General features: G+C 39.2%; 1 protein-coding gene across 1 annotated transcript in view; it reads right to left on the minus strand.

Annotated features, from left to right (window-relative positions):
* Positions 1-22,915, minus strand: part of WNT9A (Wnt family member 9A) — a 194,056-nt gene that overhangs the window by 25,969 nt on the left and 145,172 nt on the right. The window contains exon 2 of the mRNA XM_053713736.1: positions 14,717-14,976. Coding sequence (XP_053569711.1) covers positions 14,717-14,976 — 260 coding nt within the window. The remainder of the gene's footprint in view (positions 1-14,716; positions 14,977-22,915) is intronic.

Genomic DNA, 22,915 nt, shown 5'->3' on the forward strand with positions numbered 1-22,915 from the left:
TCCTCCTATGATACTGCTTTGTGACAGCTTTGGCTGTGACATTACTATTGTGATAATGTATTCACCACATTAATGTTCTGGCTTCATTTTAATTTTTCGTGGAAATACAAACTAGAGCCAAGAAAGAAAAAACACTATACTAATCTAACAGAGGATAAAACTGCTGTATTCTTCACTATCTTGCAAACGTTGAAAGGTTCTCTTGAAATGTTGGTATTTTTTCATATGTTTTAAAAAACGGCAAAAATGTATATGCGACGCGATCTGGCCCTTCCCGAGCTGTTTAGGGTTACACGTAAAGTGGTTGATAGTCTCCCTAAGTGAATTCAGATGTTATCACTCACAGTTATCAGTTTCAATAGCAAATACGGAGAGGTAATAGCTGTACAACACACAGAATGAATTAACTAATGTTGTGCAAAGAAGTATAGGAATACAAACTTATTTAAAGTGATGTTCGTGCAAAATAAAAGGCGCCATGTCAAACTTTTTTTTTTTTCTGAAAAAAAAAGGGTAAGTAAATCTGTTTATAATGAAATAAGAGGGAGGTACATAACGGATACAGTTGGAGTAATTTTCACTAGCTGATAGGGTAAACCCTAAACAACCACAGCTCTATTGGTGGAATAGGACAAGCCTCTACAGGCTTTAAAAGAAAAGAATGGTTTATTCAGGTACATCCATTTTTAATTCACATAACATAAAGACTACATTTTTTCATGAAACAAACAAAAATAAATAAATAATACAACGTCCTTTTAACTCTGTGGCTGCCAGGGAGGAGCAAAATTTGATGCATATGTGCTGCGGCCCTCTCTAGCCACCAAAATGTAAAAGGGATATAAAACTGCACGTGAATGCATATTAGTTTTATATGGAAGTATTTCTGCAATGCATTAATATAATTAAAAAATGCTTCTAGAAATAGTGATTACTACTTCAGTGCTATCTCTTGGGGGCATATTTATCTAGCTCTAAAGACCGCTGCTCCATAACTTGTCCGCATGCTCCGTATACTCGAATATGATCGGGTTGATTGACAGCCCCTGCAGAATCTGCAGGGGGCGGCATTGCACCAGCAATTCACAAGAACTGCTGGTGCAATGATAAATGCCGACAGCGTATGCTGTTGGCATTTATCGATGTGCGGCAGTCATGATACGCTACTTCGTTTCATGTCTGCTTGCACAATGATAAATATGTCCCATTGTGTGCACAGAGAACATATGCACTGTGTGCCCTCTTTCAGACACTGTGTAGCATGTATTCATCAGCAAATTAAACAGTCATCCAATATATGCTCTCAGGGCAGGCATTGTGTATTAATGCAGGTGCACAGGACATATATACATATGCTCAGTGAAATGTGTCACTGAAACAGACAATGTTTAATAGAGCCAGTTTTGCTTACATATGTGAGTTTACATTTTGAGTTGTATATCCCTTTAAATAATTAACTAATATTTTTGATAGAAATACAATATTAATAATTATAAAAATAATATTCATCATTATCTTCATTATGTTTTAGCTAGTTTGATCTGCGAACCATTTAAAACGGATTGGACAACATGCATATATTTATTAAATTTAGAGAAGGTAAATAATCAATTTACAAACATCAGAGTAATAGCTTTTTATCATTTGCCTTCTAGTTCAGTAATGCTGAACCTTAGCACTCTAGATGTTTAAGAACTACATTTCCCATGATGCTCGACTGGACTTCAAAGTGCCTAAGCATCATGTGAAATTTAGTTCTGAAACATCCGAAGTGGCAAAGTTCACCATCACTGTTCTAGGTGATAGGCTGGTTATAACAAAGCCCTGTGATGTGGAGTTTTTCAGAAGGTGTGTGTTTGATATGCATGTTTTTATTTAAAAAGGTCTGTAAACACACAGCCATGACAGTATGAAGTTAAGAATGGCAGATTCACAATAAAACCCGCCATAGTCTATTTTTAATGTACATTTCTTGGACAGTATGGAAAACAATCGCAATACAGCCCTGCCATGTGTATATGTAAGAAATTATAGAAACCTATTGAAAATATAGCCCTGGCTGCCATGTGCATGTTTTAAATTCTAGAGGCCAGTTACAACATAAGCTTTGTGTATTTGTCAGGCAGTAGAGAGACCAGTTACAATATAGGCAGCCCTGCCATGTGTATTTCTCAGGCAGTAAAGAGACCAGTCACAATAGAGCCCTGCCATCTGTATTGTTCAGGCAGTAGAGAGACCAGTCAAAATATAGCCCTGCCATTTGTATTGTTCAGGCAGTAGAGAGACCAGTCACAATAGAGCCTTGCCATTTGTATTGTTCAGGCAGTAGAGAGACCAGTCACAATAGAGCCCTGCTATCTGTATTGTTCAGGCAGTAGAGAGACCAGTCACAATAGAGCCCTGCTATCTGTATTGTTCAGGCAGTAGAGAGACCAGTCACAATAGAGCCCTGCCATCTGTATTGTTCAGGCACTAGAGCTGCCATGTGTATTTCTCAGGCAGTAGAGAGACCAGTCACAATATAGCCCTGCCATCTGTATTTTTCAGGCAGTAGAGAGACCAGTCACAATATAGCCCTGCCATCTGTAATTGTCAGGCAGTAGAGAGACCAGTTAAAATATAGTCCTGCCATCTGTATTTGTCAGGCAGTAGAGAGACCAGTCACAATAGAGCCCTGCCATCTGTATTGTTCAGGCAGTAGAGAGCCCAGTCACAATATAGCCCTGCCATCTGTATTGTTCAGGCAGTAGAGAGACCAATTACAATATAGGCAGCCCTGCCATGCGTATTTTCCAGGCAGTAGAGAGACCAGTCACAATAGAGCCCTGCCATCTGTATTTCTTAGGCAGTAGAGAGACCAGTCACAATAAAGCCCTGCCATCTGTATATGTCAGGCAGTAGAGAGACCAGTCACAATATAGCCCTGCCATCTGTATTTTTCAGGCAGTAGAGAGACCAGTCACAATATAGCCCTGCCATCTGTATTGTTCAGGCAGTAGAGAGACCAATTACAATATAGGCAGCCCTGCCATGTGTATTTTCCAGGCAGTAGAGAGACCAGTCACAATAGAGCCCTGCCATCTGTATTTCTTAGGCAGTAGAGAGACCAGTCACAATAAAGCCCTGCCATCTGTATTTGTCAGGCAGTAGAGAGACCAGTCACAATATAGCCCTGCCATCTGTATTTCTCAGTCAGTAGAGAGACCAGTCACAATATAGCCCTGCCATCTGTATTGTTCAGGCAGTAGAGAGACCAGTCACAATATAGTCCTGCCATCTATATTTGTAAGGCAGTAGATAGACCAGCCACAATAGAGCCCTGCCATCTGTATTGTTCAGGCACTAGAGATACAAGTTACAATATAGGCAGCGCTGCAATGTGTATTTATCAGGCAGTAAAGAGACCAGTCACAATAGAGCCCTGCCATCTGTATTTTTCAGGCAGTAGAGAGACCAGTCACAATATAGCCCTGCCATCTGTATTTTTCAGGCAGTAGAGAGACCAGTCACAATATAGCCCTGCTATCTGTATTTTTCAGGCAGTAGAGAGACCAGTCACAATATACCCCTGACATCTGTATTTTTTAGGCAGTAGAGAGACCAGTCATAATATAGCCCTGACATCTGTATTTTTTAGGCAGTAGAGAGACCAGTCACAATAAAGCCCTGCCATCTGTATATGTCAGGCAGTAGAGAGACCAGTCACAATATAGCCCTGCCATCTGTATTTCTCAGTCAGTAGAGAGACCAGTCACAATATAGCCCTGCCATCTGTATTTCTCAGTCAGTAGAGAGACCAGTCACAATATAGCCCTGCCATCTGTATTTCTCAGTCAGTAGAGAGACCAGTCACAATATAGTCCTGCCATCTGTATTTCTCAGGCAGTAGAGAGACCAGTCACAATAAAGCCCTGCCATCTGTATATGTCAGGCAGTAGAGAGACCAGTCACAATATAGCCCTGCCATCTGTATTTCTCAGTCAGTAGAGAGACCAGTCACAATATAGCCCTGCCATCTGTATTTCTCAGTCAGTAGAGAGACCAGTCACAATATAGCCCTGCCATCTGTATTTCTCAGTCAGTAGAGAGACCAGTCACAATATAGTCCTGCCATCTGTATTTCTCAGGCAGTAGAGAGACCAGTCACAATAAAGCCCTGCCATCTGTATATGTCAGGCAGTAGAGAGACCAGTCACAATATAGCCCTGCCATCTGTATTTCTCAGTCAGTAGAGAGACCAGTCACAATATAGCCCTGCCATCTGTATTTCTCAGTCAGTAGAGAGACCAGTCACAATATAGTCCTGCCATCTGTATTTCTCAGGCAGTAGAAAGACCAGTCACAATATAGTCCTGCCATCTGTATTTCTCAGGCAGTAGAGAGACCAGTCACAATATAGTCCTGCCATCTGTATTTCTCAGGCAGTAGAGAGACCAGTCACAATAAAGCCCTGCCATCTGTATATGTCAGGCAGTAGAGAGACCAGTCACAATATAGCCCTGCCATCTGTATTTCTCAGTCAGTAGAGAGACCAGTCACAATATAGCCCTGCCATCTGTATTTCTCAGTCAGTAGAGAGACCAGTCACAATATAGTCCTGCCATCTGTATTTCTCAGGCAGTAGAGAGACCAGTCACAATAAAGCCCTGCCATCTGTATATGTCAGGCAGTAGAGAGACCAGTCACAATATAGCCCTGCCATCTGTATTTCTCAGTCAGTAGAGAGACCAGTCACAATATAGCCCTGCCATCTGTATTTCTCAGTCAGTAGAGAGACCAGTCACAATATAGCCCTGCCATCTGTATTTCTCAGTCAGTAGAGAGACCAGTCACAATATAGTCCTGCCATCTGTATTTCTCAGGCAGTAGAGAGACCAGTCACAATAAAGCCCTGCCATCTGTATATGTCAGGCAGTAGAGAGACCAGTCACAATATAGCCCTGCCATCTGTATTTCTCAGTCAGTAGAGAGACCAGTCACAATATAGTCCTGCCATCTGTATTTCTCAGTCAGTAGAGAGACCAGTCACAATATAGTCCTGCCATCTGTATTTCTCAGGCAGTAGAAAGACCAGTCATAATATAGCCCTGACATGTATTTTTAGAAGTTATAGGGGCCCCTCATAACACAACACAGCCAAGTATATTTTTTAGAAGGTATGAATGTCACGAATGGGTGAATGTTGCTGGTGTTTTATTTCTGCTTGTTCCTGCCAAGCATTACGATGACCATATTCTGAAGCATTAGCCACAAGCTGTCACTGGATACATCATTTGTTACAGCAAATAACAGCTGTGTATATGTGCAGGTTTCACACATATATGCGCAAGAGAGCTGTGATAAGGCAGTGTTATTCTGATCCTTTATTTAATTTGAGTGCAAATTCGCTATATATTAGCAGCTTTAGTAGATCAGTTATGTGTCATTAGACATAAAACACTAGGTTTCCGAATGTGTTTTTACTTTCACACATAATAATCTTAGTAACATTTAAAGCATGCTCTTTAAATGTTATATTAAAGAAGAGCCTTTAGTCAAAAGTAAAGAGTCATGCCTCAGATAAAAAATGCAGTTTTAAACAACTTCCTAGTATACACATATATGCATTTTGTGATTGGCTGAAAGCTGTCACATGAAACAGGGGAAGGGAAAACTGGATTAAATTTGAAATTTGCCAGAAAATATGCTACTGATAATTTCAAATTCAAAGTAAGGGCTATAGCATTGTGTGTATATTGTCTATTGTCAGTTATTCAACTACTAGTACTAAAGCCCGTGTACACGGGCCATTTTTTGCAGTACAGCGGTCCCACCCCTTGCTCTCTCCCCCCTCTCTTTTGCTCTCTCTCCCCCCTCTCTTTTGCTTTCTCTCGACCCTCTCCTTTACGCTCTCTCCCCCCTCTTTGGCTCTCTCCCCCCTCTTTGGCTCTCTCCCCCCTCTTTTGCTCTCTCTCTCCCCCCTTTCTTATGCTCTCTCTGCCCCCTCTTTTGTTCTCTCTCCCCCCTCTTTTGCTCTCTCCCCCCTCTTTTGCTCTCTTTCCCCACTCTTTGGCTCTCTCCCCTCTTTTGCTCTCTCTCCTCTTTGGCTCTCTTTCCTCTTTTGCTCTCTCTCTCCCCCCTCTTTGGCTCTCTCTCTCCCCTCTTTGGCTCACTCCCCCTCTATTTGGCTCTCTCCCCCCTCTTTGGCTCTCCCTCCCCCCTCTTTGGCCCTTCTCCCCCCTCTTTGGCCCTTCTCCCCCCTTTCTTTTGCTCTCCCCCCCTCTCTTGCTCCCTCTCTGTCGCTGTCTTTCAAACCCTTTGACTCTCTTACCACGCCCCCATCGCGGCACCCTTCTGGCCATGCCCCATCGCGGCGGCACCCGCCCAAGCCCCTCGCCGTGCCCGTTCACGACCCTCACCGCGCCCGATCACTCCCCTCATCGCACCTGGTCCCACCCTTCATTGCGCCCGATCACGCCCCCACCGCGACGCTCTCGTCGGCCACGCCCCCTGACACTCTGCTTCAGCCTTGCTCTGTGCTGAGTGTCAGGATCCAAACGGCCAGGTATGTTTGTCATGTGCAGTCTCTACTGCGCATGACTGCATCTGACAAACATACTTGGCCATTTATTATATAGGATACTGTATTTAGTGGTCCTTTAAATGTACATGATGTCCAAAGACAACACTGAGAATAATTGTTAAAGTCAGTGACACCTACACAGGGGGTCAATCTCTGTTAACAAAAAGATGGGTTGTTGTTTTTTTGTTTTTGGGTGGGGGGGGGGGTAATGTACAGTATTTTAAACTGCTATGCTATGGGTTAAAAAGGGATAGGAAAGTCAAAATGAATTACACAAGTCATGCATTCCAGGGTCATGTACATATATATTTATGTATTTATATATGTTTATACATACAAAAATACACATATGAACCCACATATATTCACACACGTACATTAACATTTTGGAGCTATTCCCATACAAATACCTTTAAGCATGAAAATTAATATTTATTCAATTGTAATACTTTTTATTATGTTTTAATGTAAATATTTTACATTCCAAAGTTCTTCACATAGAAGAAAATGTATTTTTAAATATATATATATATAAAAAGAGAGAGAGAGAGTTATACAGACAAGCACTCCAGATGACTGTGGAGCCCAGGGTGCAGCAGAAAGTTGCATTTAATTTGGAAAAAAGAGTGCACTCACCGGGTCTTTTTGCCAATTTTTTAATCTGCAAAAATTGACTTTGCAGATTAAAAAAATTGGCAAAAAGACCCGGTGAGTGCACTCTCTTTTCCAGATAAATAATTATGTATATATATTTCAAAATGAAAAGAACATTTTCTTATATGCGAATAACATTGGAATGGGAACCATTCATAACTACCATCGGTTTACCACAGTTCGTATAACTCAATGTTGGATTAGCAGGCAAACGATAAATCTAAGGGGTTTTATTTATTTTTTTTAAATTGTGTTCCATTGAAATCTATGAAGAGAACTGTACGTGGTCCCTATATCAGAAGTCCTGAAGTTAGCACGCATCGGGTTTTGCTTGAACACAAACAGTTTACTTTAAACTGGCTATACATTCCCACTTTAAAAGGTTACTTTGAGCAGCGTTTGTGCGTGAGCGGAAAAAAAAGAACTTGTAATCTGGCCCTTATTATTTTATATGCAGCTGTCTTGCAATTCAATACTCAATTGTTAATATATTCTATGCTTACATAAACAATTTCATGTAATTTTCTCTTAAAGGACCAGTAAATGCAGTAGATTTGCATAATCAAAAAGTGCATGATAAAAAGACAATGCAATAGCACTAAGGGGCCGAATTATCAATCTCCGAATAGAGCTTGATGCCCCTTGAAGGTTCGCCGGAACAGAAGTTAGGAAGCAGCGGTCTAAAGACTGCTGCTCCATAACTTGTCCGCCTGCTCTGAGGCCGCAGACAGAAATCAACCCGATCGAATACGATCGGGTAGATTGACACCCCCTGCTAGCGGCCGATTTGCTGTGAATCTGCAGGGGGCAGTATTGCACAAGCAGTTCTGGTGAACTGCTTGTGCAATGATAAATGCCGACAGCGTTTGCTGGTGCAACGCCGCCCCCTGCTGGCTCGCGGCCAATCGGCCAGCAGGGAGGTGTCAATCAACCCGATCGTATTCGATCGGGTTGATTTCCGGTGATTCCTGTCCGCCTGCTCAGAGCGGGCGGACAGGGTTATGGAGCAGCGGTCTTTAGACCGCTGTTTCATAAGTTGTGTTTCTGGCGAGTCTGAAGACTCGCCAGAAACACGGCCCTTCAAGCTCCATACAGAGCTTGATAAATGGGCCTGTTGGTATCTGTTGTTGAAGTAGCATCAGTGCACAACTGGGAGCTAGCTGAACACAACAGGTCAGCCAATGACAAGAGGCATATATATGCAGCCATGAATCAGCAGCTGCTACTGACCCTACTTAGGTATGGTTTTCAACAAATATCAAGAGAATGAAGCAAATTAGATAATTGAAGTAAATTTTAAAAAAATTGGATGTTATATCTGAATAATAATTTTTTTTTTCCATATCCCTTTAATGTTCTTTATACACAAAAAAATCAACGCAATGGCTTCCTACTTTTTGATGCAAATCCTAATGGTTTTGTCCTGAGGCTCAGACTGATAAGCCAGCTGACACTATGAACTCCATGCCTGTGCCATAATGGCAGATCTTCCTGTAATACCACAAATAAAAGCTTTTAGAATGAGCGGGTGGGGTGGGAAGCCGGGCAAAATGTCAGGAAGCTGAGCCCCTTTGGATACTGTGTATGTGGCTGCTGTGTGCTTATCAGTGGATGTGAATGCTGTGTCTGAACTAGCAGAACAACCAGCTAAATACCAGATCACAATCAGTGTTATAAGGAAACCACTAGCTGAACAGTTTTCTTTACAGGGATTTGGGAGTTTTGCAGATAGTGTACTGAATTCAGTTGCATTCTTCAGTGCTTTTGTATAGAAACCAAAGAGGTGCAAGGCTGCCAGGGTCTCTAATCAGTTAAAGGGTCCACTCTGTTGAAACAATTTCAAGGTTTATATAAACTGCATTGCAGTATGAGAGGGCTAAAATGAATAGCTACTTTTAGCATTACTTAAAGGGCATGAATAATGTAACCCCTTTGTCAGTGGATGGGTTAAATACATTAATAAATATACACATTAAAGCAAATGCTGAATTGGCCAGATACCAAGGTTATTTTGTTTTCTTTCCTACTCAAACATGTCCAAATACAATGTCTTAGGGCCACCAACAGTACAGACTTGTGGTACCTTTCTGTTACGCATACAAAAAATAACACTTTTATTCATCTTTGGTTGAATTTCTGACACATTTGTGGCAAACAATTGTTGTTAGCCAGAGACAATAGACGTATGTCCCAGAAGGTCTGTTTCGTCTGCCAATTACCCTGTCTAAAAGTATCCTGGGACATAGAAGAGGGAATAAAATAAGGGAGTTGGTCAGAAATGTGGAAAGGCAGTCCTGGAGCAGAGCTCATGGTCGTGGCTGTGAGTAGTGGGCGGGGTTTGGGAGTTTCTCCGCAGGGCTAGGGCAAACAAATAATTTATTTACAGAGAAAATAAATACCTTGAGGTTGTAATATAAAATGTCAAATTATATGTAGTACAACATTTTTTTTTTCCATTTTTTTCATTATTATTAACAGGTATTAATAAAGCGCCACTAGATTACGCAGCACTGTAATATTTATTTGGTCCCTTTTAATGCTAATTAAGACTCCAAACTTAAACGGATAGGAAAGTCAAAATTAAACTTGCATGATTAAGATACAAAATGTTATTTTAAGACACTTTTAAATTCACATCTATTTTCAAATAAACTTTGTTCTTTTGGTGTCCATTGTTAAAAAAGAATATGTACATATACTACAATAGTTGGAGCGAGCTGGTGATTGGCTGATTCGATGTCTTCAGCTAGCTGCCAATAGTGCACTGCTGTTCCTTCAGCAAAGGATATCAAAGGAATGAAGCAAATTTGATCATTGAAGTAAATTGGAAAGTTGTTTAAAATTGGATGTTTTATCTGAATCCTGAGAGGAAAAAAATGGGTTTATGTCCCTTTAACACTGCTATATAATCCGTACATTGTTTGTTCACTCTAGTAATTTATAACTGTCCATAATTGTTCTCAGAATTAGATTTCATGGAGGTGCCCATTCTTTTTTACATATAGAGGCCTATTTATCAAAGGTCTGGCGAACCTGATCCGACAGTGCGGATCAGGTCCGCCAGACCTCGCTGAATGCGGAGAGCAATACGCTCTCCGTATTCAGCATTGCACCAGCAGCTCTTGTGAGCTGCTGATGCAATGCCGCCCCCTGCAGACTCGCGGCCAATCGGTCGCAAGCAGGGGGTTGCCAATCAACCCGATCGTACTCGATCGGGTTGAATTCCGGCATCATTCTATCCAGCATCTACAAAATATTTAACCTTTAACAGAGACCAGAAAAAAAACAAGATAATCAAAAGTGCAGCCCGACAAAAATGCAGGACAGCTAAGAGCTGAGGATCTGACGTCTGCCCCATGCTTGATTTGTCACGGCTTCACATTAAGAAAGAAAAAAAAGTTTAAGAAGAGATACACTCAGGGATATTTTGGGCAGTATTAAATTGTTCAGATTAATGGAGATTAGAATATACATGATAGCAATAACAAGCATAACTCAGATGAGATGAGGCTATGAGATTAAAGGGCCATGAAACCCACATTTTTTTCTTTCATGATTTAGAAAGAGAATGTAATTTTAAACATCTTTCTAATTTACTTATATTATCTAATTTGTTTTATTCTCTTGATATTCTTTGCTGAAAAGCATATCTAGATATGCTCAGTAGCTGCTGATTGGTTGCTGCACATAGAAGCCTTGTGTGATTGGCTCACCATGTGCATTGCTTTTTCTTCAACTAAGGATATCTAAAAAATGAAGCAAAATAAATAATAGAAGTAAATTGTAATGTTGTTTAAATTTCTAGTCTCTATCTGAATCATGAAAGAAAGATTTTGGGTTTAGTGGCCCTTTAACTTCTTGCACTTTGTAATCGGAGGTAATTAGACATGGGATAATAAGGGTTACGCTAAGACCCCAAGTTCTGGATTTGATAAAGTTAGAGGGGGATTCTGAAGTGGGTATCAAGTACCCAGTTATTGATGACAGTTTAGTTGCTATGGTATTAACCCCTAGTTATACAATGCAACGTAGCGCTATTTGGCAGCCAAGGGGTTAATGTTGAAAGCTATTTTTGATGGAAGATTCCCTTTACACCTTGTACTTTCCACACTGAAACACTTTCCAAAACTTTCAGATGTTCTCCATGTGTAGAAGTAAATCCACGGAGTGAAAGGAGCAGGCGCACAGCCGCTGCTTATTCTGCTGACTGTGCAGCCTTCTGAGCACATCAGATGTTACTGACCACAACTGCTTACTGACTGCGCCAAAACACATTTTAGGAATAAACAATGAATTTGTGTACATTAGTAAGGTTCTGGTTAGCTGCCTGAAACTCCTTATAGGAATAGAAATTAAAATAGCTGCTTCAGAATGAAATCCACAGATTTTAAAGATCTTAGATTTTGATATTTAACCTTTTTTCCCCTCACATTGTTGCTAAATCAAGTGTTTCTATTCACAGCCAATTAGAATACTGCATCAGCTCCTCCTATAACAGCTACTATTCGCTGGCATGCCTGTGAAGTTTACATATTAGATGTGACGGATGGTGGTGGACAGGGACATAAACTGTAGCAGGGTTACTAATCATCATAATATTGTACAGACCTCCCAACTAAGAAGTGGAAATGTCCCCTCATTAAAAAATAGCGTTCTGCTGCGGGCTGCCTGAGGTGCTCAGTGCGGAGAACGCTACAGGCAAATAAAGGATCTTTCAGCATGAAATATTTTATACTTTATGACTAAAGTGAGGGACAGTCTCTGATTCTGAGCTCTGTCCCTCTGAGATACCCATATGTCCCTATTTGCATAATTTCTCTTAGTCCCACCCATAAAGCTCCCAGACACGGCCACACTCATCAATCACCCAGAGACACCCACCAACCAAAATACACACCCACAATCCCACTCACTAACAACTCACTATCCCACCCCGCCCAACATGGCTCCTCCCACAAAATGGCAACTGGTCCCTATCAACCTGAGTCCCTGATAGCCAGCCACAGATGTTGTAAGGTATGATTGTTTATCTCCTGTGTCTGCAGCTCTCATCAGAGCCATTCTCATATTTTGACCCCTTAAGTGTCAGTTGGTGAAGCTCTACAATTTTATACTGTGTGCCGCCATTTTGTAGCTTAGGTATTCCTACAACTTGTGGCAGTGCACGTTCACAGATCAATAGCGTTGCAGTCTGTTTGACAGCTGTATGATGGACTTGGGGTTAGTGTGCATGATACAGAACAGGAGATTTACATTTTTTTTAATGGCTACATTGCTGTATATTATTAATGCAGCTTTTTATATATATATATATATATATATATATATATATATATATATATATATATATATATATTATGTAACATTTACACTATAAAAACTGGAAAAATGTTAACCTCATTTTCTGTATTGTTTGTGCTAACCTGAAGAGCACAATGAGTGAATGAAGCATATCTGATAATAAAAGTAAATTTGAAAGTTGTTTAAAATTGTATGTTCTATCCGACTCATGAAATACATTTTTTGTTGTTTCCTGTCCCTTTAAGTGTAACTCTATGGAATTCGAAATTCAAAGGAAGTATTCTAATGTTACATTTGAATATTGTTTAACATTTATTCTATAAAAACTTCAAAATGGCAAAACAAACGTCTTGGGGAACAACAGATGTTCACCGTCTCCACTTACTGAACAACAAGGACCACTTTTTCATTCTGTTCTAACCACAAAACATTGTTCCCTGATATACCAGGTCTGGAGGCTTATACACAGCACACTTCTCATGACCTGTTTTCTATGAGTGATCTCTTTACAAGGCTGCAGTCAGTGTGGTCTTTTCTATTTCCAAGGCCTTAGTAAACCTTCTGTAAATTAATGGGTTCATGCACCTTTTCTACGGTCGATCCCATATGTACAATTTAACAACAGCCGTGTACAGTGCGTAGAAATGAATTAATCTTCCAGGATTATGTTTGGCCTCCAGGTGTCACACGGAGCTTGGAAGTTTCCACTTGCTTCTGTAAAGAAATGATGTCTCGGCTCAAAAGTGAGCTTAGTCCCAAGCTACAGAGCACTTACCCAATATTTTATCCCGTTTGTACTAGAGGTCTGCACAATATCACTCTGCATTTTTATTTCCTTATATCTAAGATAGCAGAATTCATTAAAGGGATATTTCATGATAAATATAGAGCATGCCATTCTAAACAACTTTCTAATTTACTTTTATTATCAATTTTCTTCGTTCTCTTGGTATATTTGGTTGAAAAGCAGGGAAATATGCTTAGGAGCCAGCCCATTTTAGGAGCACTATATGGCAGCAGTTTTCCAATAATGTTATCCATTTGCAAGAACACCAGATGGCAGCACTGTTTCCTGCTATGCAGAGCTCCAGATGCCTACCTAGGTATCTCTTCAACAAAGAAAATAATGGGAACGAAGCAAATTTGATAATAGAAGTAAATTGGAAACTTTTTTTTAAATGGTATGGTCTGAATCACAAATGAAAGTGTTTTGGAGTTTCGTATCCCTTTAAAACTAAATTGTAGAATCAGATCCTGTATACCATCCCCCCTGCTCTAGAAGATATATGTGATATTAAAGATTGATTGAGTGGAGCTAAAACATGTAAGAATATAGAGAGCTAATATGTGAAATCTCTTGCATTTTTTGCATTAAAGGACCAGTCAACACAGTAGATTTGCATAATCAACAAATGCAAGATAACAAGACAATGCAATATCACTTAGTCTGAACTTCAAATGAGTAGTAGATTTTTATTCTGACCATTTTAAAAGTTATGTCTTTTTCCACTCCCCCTGTACCATGTGACAGCCATCAGCCAATCATGAATGCATACACGTACCATGTGACAGCCATCAGCCATTCACAAATGCATACACACTTATTCTTGCACATGCTCAGTAAGAGCTGGTGACTCAAAAAGTTTAAATATCAAAAGACTGTGCACATTTAGTTAATGGAAGTAAATTGGAAAGTTGTTTAAAATGACATGCTCTATCTGAATGATGAAAGTTTAATTTTGATTGAGTGTCCCTTTAATATTTAAATAGCTAATACATATGGTCGGAGTGATATTATAGTGTGTGCTACACTATTCATATTGGATAGAAGTGTTTCATTTCTCTCATTTAACAGATTTCTTTGAGGGCTGGAAATGCCCGAGTTAAAAAGCAATAGAGCTATGGAGCACAATAATTCCTCTCAAGTAGTGGAGTTTGGTCAAGTTATTTGCGATACATCTTCCATGTTGAATGCATTATGGCACATAATAACATTTAATACCTGGGTTTTAAAGCTCTAAAAAAGCAATATTTTTGATAATGCAGCAGAGCAAAACCTAAGCCGCTAACAAAACTTTGCTTGCACTGTTTATATATTTTTTATGTCATTATATTACATTGATATATTTCATGGGATGTCAAAGTCATGAATCAAAAATAAATTTTGGGTGTCAAATGAGTGTCATAAACCAAACTTACCTCTCTTAAGTAAACTGGCTCGGTAGCGTCCCTCTAGTGTGCAGTTCCAGCGTTCAAAGTGAAACTGGTACTCGCACTCCTGCGCACTCATGCTGATGGCCTCCATAAGTGTCTCGGCAACACCTGGATCTCTCCTGCACATCCTGCGTTGCTTTCGCTCAAGCTTCAGTCGGTCACAAATTTTGTAATGGGCTTTGACAGCAGCTTCCTCCGTTTCTGAGGTCAGAGGGAGGATGGTCAAAGGTTCATTCCCTGTCAGCCTGAAAAATACACAAAAAAAGCACTCTCAGTAATTCAGGAGACACTTTGTACAATGTTGCACGGTAACAACAATATATGATAACAATATATCATATCAGCAATATGATAACAATATATCTTTAATAAAATAGTTTTCACACTAACCATATTGCCTGACAAACTACTAATGTTTGTCTTCTGTGAACTTTACACTTTCTAGGTGAGCAAATCATCTAGCAGTTTTCTTCATGTCAGAGGTGCAAATCTCAGCATAGTAGACAGAGAAAGAACTACAAAGCTTATTACTCTGTGGTTACACTAGACCTCCCAACTGTCCCTATTTGTCCTGATGTCCCTCTGAGACAGCCATATAATTATATTTGCAGAATTTACCTTAGCTCCACCAACAGAAAACCCAGACATGCCCATGAAACTGCCCAGACAATCCCACTGACTGCCCAGGCACACCCAGAAACTGCCCAGACACACCCATGGCTCCAATCACTAACCACTCATGGCTCCACCCAAAAACAGAAAAGCCCCCCAACCACCTGAGTCTCTAATACCCAGCCACAATGTTGGGAGGTATGCCACGCTGTAATATTTTTCTCAATAAAAACATTCTTTCTGCATGTTCTCCCATTGTCAACTGTCAGCTTTATTTCCTTTATACTAGTCAAAAAACTATATTTTACCATAATACATGAGGTGGGTAGAATCAATTTCACAAAATATTCGGATTGTGTCATATAAATAAATAAAAATACTGTTTAGATCTTTTTGGCTACCAACGAGCTATGATGTCCAATTCCTGGTTAAATACTGGAAATGAAAGGGTTACATTTAGCTAATGTCATAGTTTAGTCTAAGGAGAATCATGTGTTGAATATTCTGTCATTCCCTATCCAGTAAAAGGAAATGATCTTCCTAGCTCTTACACAAATATGGGACAGGAAGTCACATAATGACAACTTATGTCAATAAACTGCAGCATTAATAACATGAAAATGTAAAGCACAGCCTAACACATTTGTCCCACTGGAGAGGTTTCTGAAGCTAAGATTGGAAAACATAACTAAGTGTCACCACTACCTACTGAGTGTCACCACTACCTACTGAGTGTCACCACTACCCACTGAAAGTCACCACTACCCTACTGAGTGTCACCACTACCCTACTGAGTGTCACCTCTACCTACTGAGTGTTACAACTACCCTACTGAGTGTCACCAACGCCCTACTGAGTGTTACCACTACCCTACTGAGTTTTACCACTACCTAATGAGTGTCACCACTTCCTACTCATTGTGATTGTTAACACTACCTACAGAGTGTCACTACTACCTACTGATTGTCAGCATTACTCTACTGAGGGGTCCATTTATTAATGTGTGGACGGACATGATCACATATAGCGGATCATGTCGACTGCACATCGATAAATGCCGACAGCATACGCTGTCTGCATTTATCATTGCACCAGCAGTGCAATACCACCCCCTGCAGATTTGCGGCCGCTAGCAGGGGGTGTCAATCAGCCTGATCGTATTCGATCGGGCGGATTGCTGTTGGCTACCTCAGAGGTGGTGGACGAGTTAAGGAGCAGCAGTCTTAGAACCGCTGCTTCTTAACTTCTGCTTCAGCCGGAACTGAAGCGGAGTGGATCAGAGGCAGCATCTGCTGCTTCATAAATAGACCCCTGAGTGTCATCACTAACTACTGGTTGTCACCACTAACTACTAATTGCCACCACTACCCTACTGAGTATCACCACTGCCCTACTGAGTGTCATCACTACCTACTGATTGTTAACATTACCATGCTAAAAGTCATCAGCATCTACTGAGTGTCACCACTACCCTACTGAGCGCAACCACTACTCTACAGAGTGTCACCACTACTCTAATGAGTGTCACCACTGCCCTACTGGCTATCAACACTGCCCTACTGATTATCACCACTACCAAGCTTCACCAAGACCAAAAACAATGGTCCTGTCCATGAGTAGCAATACACTCTGTCTAGGTGTTAGACTTCAACTTTGAAAAAAGACAGTTTAATTAAAAATGTAAATGTTCTTTATACTCTTTAACAAACTAGAGAAATGTATTACTACACATAAATATCTCATTAAAAAAAAGTGTTGACATCCCTTTAAAACCAAACCGCGTACAGGATCAATCTGGACAACAGCCCTCTCATTGGCAAGCTAACAATAGAACATTTCTCAAATTGGCGGTCTTTCAACCATTTTTATATGTGACTGAGAGGGTGTCACTATTACAACATGTAAATCTTCCCCAGCCGAAAAAATATTATCATACAGAATACATGACTGAATTCTATCACTATGCTAAAAATGTTATCTTTATCCAATCCTTCTGTAAATGTATTATTGTATGTTAAATCTGGAGCCAAGCGCTGCAAGCACTGGGAAGCGATTTCAGGTTTCATTCTGTCATGATTATTAAAATCAATCTTATCAGCTGTTAGCAGGGTATTATGTGTACAGGTGGGATTGACTCCAAAAATGTACTGGGTAAGCTCAAGTCTGATACTGCAACAAAGAACTGATGGTGGAGATTCATTACTTGAGAAGATTTCTGGCTTTCACATATACCCATAAGCTGTCAGAGATGAAGTAAATACTGATAGAAAAGAATTGGCAGAGTATCTACTTGTGAACCCATTCTATCAATTTCTCTTATTTGTAGATGCAATTAGGAAGACAAAAATGTAATGCTCTGACAAATCACGAATGTATCAAATGTTTTTTATTGTTAATCTGCTATACTGTTACAGCAGAACATTATAGGCATAATCTAAAATTACAGTTACAATTATAGAAATTCTAAAAACTGAATATTAAAAAAAAATCACCAGGTAGCTCGCAGTAGTGCACTACTAATCCTCACCATACCTAGGTATGCTTTTCCATAAAAGATATCAACAGGAAAAAAGGGAATTTCATATAAATATAAACCTAAAAGTATGGCATGATCATTCTCAATTATAAAAGTTTAAAAGTTTTATTTTGACTTAAACTTAATTATTTTAACTTAAAGGTTCATTTATTTTTTATCATGTACACAAAAGCATCAATTAAATATTTTAGCATGAAAAAAAGTTGAATAAAAAACTTAACTAGATTAAATCTTCTACAAAGGATGCAAATAGAACAAAGTAAATTTAAAAAGAGTTTTAATTTCTTATTGCATGCTCTCTCCCATTAAAGTAATGGTAAATCCTAGTGTTTTTGAAATGGTAGGATTTACCAATACAACAAATAAAGGTGACTTTCAGTCATGAAGTATAAAATACTTAATGCTGAAAGTTCCTTTATTTATCTGCAGCGTTCGCCACGCTGAGTGTCTTAGGGCACGCATGGCAGAACGCTATTTTTCATTGAGTGTGATCTTAGCCAATAGCGTGTTAGCTATCCGGCATAATGCCATCTGTGCTGCACGACTAATGGCTAAAAGGGGGAAATGTCACCTCATTGAAAAAATAGTGTAAATTCCTAACTGCTTCAAAGCTACCACAGCCCTACTGAAGAGACTAACGTGGAATACAGTTAAACCCAGCTTGTCAGGGAAGATCAGAGAAAGCCTGCTCAGGCTTCCAAAATAAAAAATCTTAATAGAAGAATCTTAATCAGACACCTAAAACTTCACCTCCTCCTTGCACTGATGGCAAAGAGAATGACTGGGGGTTGTGGGAAGGGAAGTGATACTTAACAGCTTTGCTGTGGTGCTCTCTGCCTCCTCCTGCTGGCCAGGAGTGATATTCCCAAAAGTAATTGATGATTCTGTGGACTCACCGTGTCTTAAGAAAAAAATAGCATTCTGCCGTGGTAGGCCTGAGGTGCTCATTGCAGAGAATGCTGCAGACAAATAAAGGAACTTTCAGCCTGAAGTATTTTATACTTCATGACTGAATGTCCCCTTTATTTGTTGCACTGGTAAATCCTAGCTTTTCATAAACGCAAGGATTTACCATCACTTTAAGCACAAGGACATCCATTTTTATTAAACAAACCACATTTTACATGCAACATAGTTCCCTTCTGTATCACTTTTATTTAATTTTGGTTATTGTGACAGGTTATCACCTCTGTATATAAACAAAGGTTTGACCATGTTGTGAATTTTATGTTGTGTATGATTAATATAAATTATTTTCTGTATAACAGCATATTAGTCCAGTGATTCAGATGCCTAAGCGGCAGGAGTATCACAATAAGTAGCAATACCTTTTAATTGTGCAAACAATGCAAGTGTGTCTTTTAAAATGTGCTAATAGTAGAATAAACAATACTACATTATACAATACTCTTGTCATCTTTCCATCTCTAAAACAATTGAAAGCCAAATAGGCTCATTTGGTTTATTCATTAGGGGGTTTAGATGATCCTACTTTTTAAAGTTAGGGCAAGATTACAAGTGAAGCACTAATTTAATGTGCACCCGTAAAGGGGCAAATTTGCCCTTTTACAGGTGCACGTTAAATAACCAACCATTACAAGTGGCTGGCTAATGCCGTCGTGAGCTTGCGATAGCACTTTGTGCTTAGTGCAATTAGCCAAAAGTCAGACCTCTAGTTAATGAACAAATTGTCCCCCAATTGCCCCCAAAATAAAGTGTACAGTGCCTTTATTAAAATAAAAATATTAGCATCTCTTTTTAAAAATAAAAAAAAACTGCACAAACCAGTTACAAAGGGTTAAAGTGAGGGGATGTGGGGTGTTAGAAAAGAAACGGACTGAAAAGTGCTTTTACATTAAAGTCAATGTGGATTGTGTTTTTACTTGAAATACACTGTATATGCTTATATACATATAAATTTACGTGTTAATATGTGTATATACACATATAAACACATACATATAAATTTATATATTCCTTATACATATATATTTTACATTTGCTACCCAACGCTGCGAGATTGCCCCCCTGCGCTGTTCTAGGTTCTTTGCCGTGTCTGACGACATCAGAACGAGGCTCCGATTGGAGCCTATGGAATTGCGCTCTTATGAGCCCTAAGCTTCCAGGCAATGCAAAATGCAATGTTGCGCTCACATTGCCCTCAACATTAGCGTGCACTGGTATTACTGAGTGGAGGGCAAATACGTGCTTGTGAAAGCACAATTGTGCTCTACACTCATAATCTAGCCCATAGACTTTAGGTAGAATGGATACATATACTAAATCACTGCAACATTTTCACTTGAATTCTGTGTGCTTAATCATGGCCATTTAAGATTTATCTGTAAATTGGTATGCAATTTAAGGGATCACTGGCCTTTATTGTTAGTTAAGTTAGTTTTAACTCTAAAGGATATTGCTGATGTGGAAGAAGGCCACTAACTAGGAAAAGTGACAAACGCCTGCTTCCCTTTACCAGGACATGCTGTGCCCTTTAAAACTGTATATTTCCTCACAGCAACTGTGTAAATAGTATCATTTTTTTGCTTATTATATTGAGTATTGAAAGGGTTCATGTGTCAAACATTGTTCTTTTTTTTTATGGAAAAGACACATACTATAGATGCTTACATCAAGCAAAGTGTTTAGCTGCATCTAAACCGATTCATATGCCCGGTCACCAACAACAAATACATTTGCATATATGGAAGCTGTGTTAAATAGATTTGATGCATAGAAATGATAAAGGGCACAAGTGATTTGGAAATTCAGATTTTGATAGTAAAATTAGTTTTTACACAACATCTGGATTTTTTTTTCTTTATGTATTCCTAATTTCATTCACTGGTGCAGCAATGATTTGCTACCTGAAATGGTGCGGCATATTTCAGTGTACACCATTATGGGCCAGATTACGAGTGAACGATAAGGGGTTTATTGTGGGCGTTTGCATGTGTTAGAAGTAGCACGCGTATTACAAGTTGAAAGTAAACTCGTTTGCTCGAGCGCAATTGAATTTAACCCTTGCTGGGCTATCACAACCTCAGAGCTCTGGTTAACTATTACGCTCAAATAAAAAAGTGTCACAAAATACATCAAAAATACATTTAAAAGTACAGTTACATTCATAATGTCACTGTCTGATAAAAAAAAAATTGCAACAAAAAGTTATAAGGGCTTAAAGATATGAGGCTTAAGGTGTTAAAAAGGGGCGACAAAAGAGAACCCCACTGCTTCACAATGGCAGAACGTAGAAAAGACTGCACATCAGTGGTAAGATTAAAAAACTAATAGTTGTATGCTTGTTATAAAGTACACACAGGCATGGAGTGGTGCATAGTCTAGCACAAAACAGATCAGAATATGCACCGCTCCATGCCGATTTGTACTTCTTAACTAGCATTAAATAAAGTACTTTTTTCTTTTTTTTTTACCACTGATGTACAGCCATTTTTTTATACTTTCTAACTCAGTGAGCCTAGCCTGCTCTTACAGCACTCACTAGTTTCTTCCTGTTTGTGAGTATAAGTCTGAAGATACTTATTGTGTCCCTGTGTTTACTGCACCATCCATGAGACACCTTTTCCTCCTTTTTGTTTAGTGATCTGCTCCTGTGCTGAATGCAAACAATTTTGGGAAAGAGCTGCCTTCATTTCATTGTGCCTAGAAACATCAAGAATTCAAGGACCATTTTGTGTATATTTGTTTATAGTGCCTCCTTCCATAAATACCCCTTTCGGAGGTATGCATTTATATTTTTTATATTTATCGAACTCTACATATTCATCCATCAATCCATTTGCTTTAACTGTAAAAATACACATTTTGTTTCTGGGTCAGAACTGTTTACAAATTCATGAGTAAAATCTTTGGCACCCTAGACCTCATAATTAGACCTTGATATTTCCATCAGTCTGTAATGCTAAATTCAAACTGAAAACATACTGTCTTTTAGAGAAGTCCCTACAATTGCTATGACAACAACATGTGCAAACATGATATAACCTGGAATTAATAAAGGAATGTTTGTTGAATTAAATGTTACCCAGAGCTAAAAATAAAATAAGTGATGTATGTTCCTGGTCTAAGACAATACGTAATGTATGTTCCTGGTCTAAGCCAATACTCCACAGATTTGTACTAAGAGGGAGAGGATCAGGGTAGACAGGTTGTCTGTTCCTGGTCTAAGCCAATAGTCAGCAGATTTGTGCTAAGAGGGAGGGGGATCAGAGTGGAGAAGTTGTATCTTTCTGGTCTAAACTAATAGTTAGAAGATGTGTGTTAAGAGGGAGGGGGTTAGAGTATATAGGTTTAAAGTTCCTGGTCTAAACCAATAGTCAGCAGATTTGTGTTACGAGAGAAGGGATCAGAGTATACAAGCTGTATTTATTGCCTGTAGATATGAGAGAAAACGGAAGAAATTGAAAATGTTGTCCATTTAGCTATCAGCAATGTCTAGTAAATCACCATTGACAGTCAGAGAGGGATGAAACACCAAGTATTTTGTAGACTAGGTCTAACCTATTGATTTTGAAATATTGTATCTAGAATGTGCTATAAGAAAATCTCTGCTTAAAGGGACACTAAACCCATTTTTTTTTCTCTAATGATTCAGATAGAACATGTAATTTTAAGCAACTTTCAAATTTACACCTATTATAATTTTTTCTTCGTTCTCTTGCTATCTTTATTTAAAAAGCAGGAATGTAAAGCTTATGAGCCGGCCCATTTTTGCTTGAGAACCTGGGTTATGCCCACTTATTGGTTTGCTAACTGTACCCACCAATAAGCAAACGCTATCCATGAAACTGAACCTAAAATAGGCTGACCTCTAAGCTTTAAATTCCTACTTTTTAAATAAAGATAGCAAGAGAATAAATAAAAATTGATAGTAGGAGTGAATTAGAAAGTTGCTTAAAATGGCATCTCTATCTGAATCATTAAAGAAACAATTTGGGTTTAGAATCCCTTTAAATCTCTAACTCGCCCCTCTGCAGTAAGATAACTAGAATGAGTATAGGTAAAGGGATGTGATC

The sequence above is a fragment of the Bombina bombina genome, chromosome 5 (genome assembly GCF_027579735.1).
Source record: "Bombina bombina isolate aBomBom1 chromosome 5, aBomBom1.pri, whole genome shotgun sequence".
Classification (NCBI taxonomy): domain Eukaryota; kingdom Metazoa; phylum Chordata; class Amphibia; order Anura; family Bombinatoridae; genus Bombina; species Bombina bombina.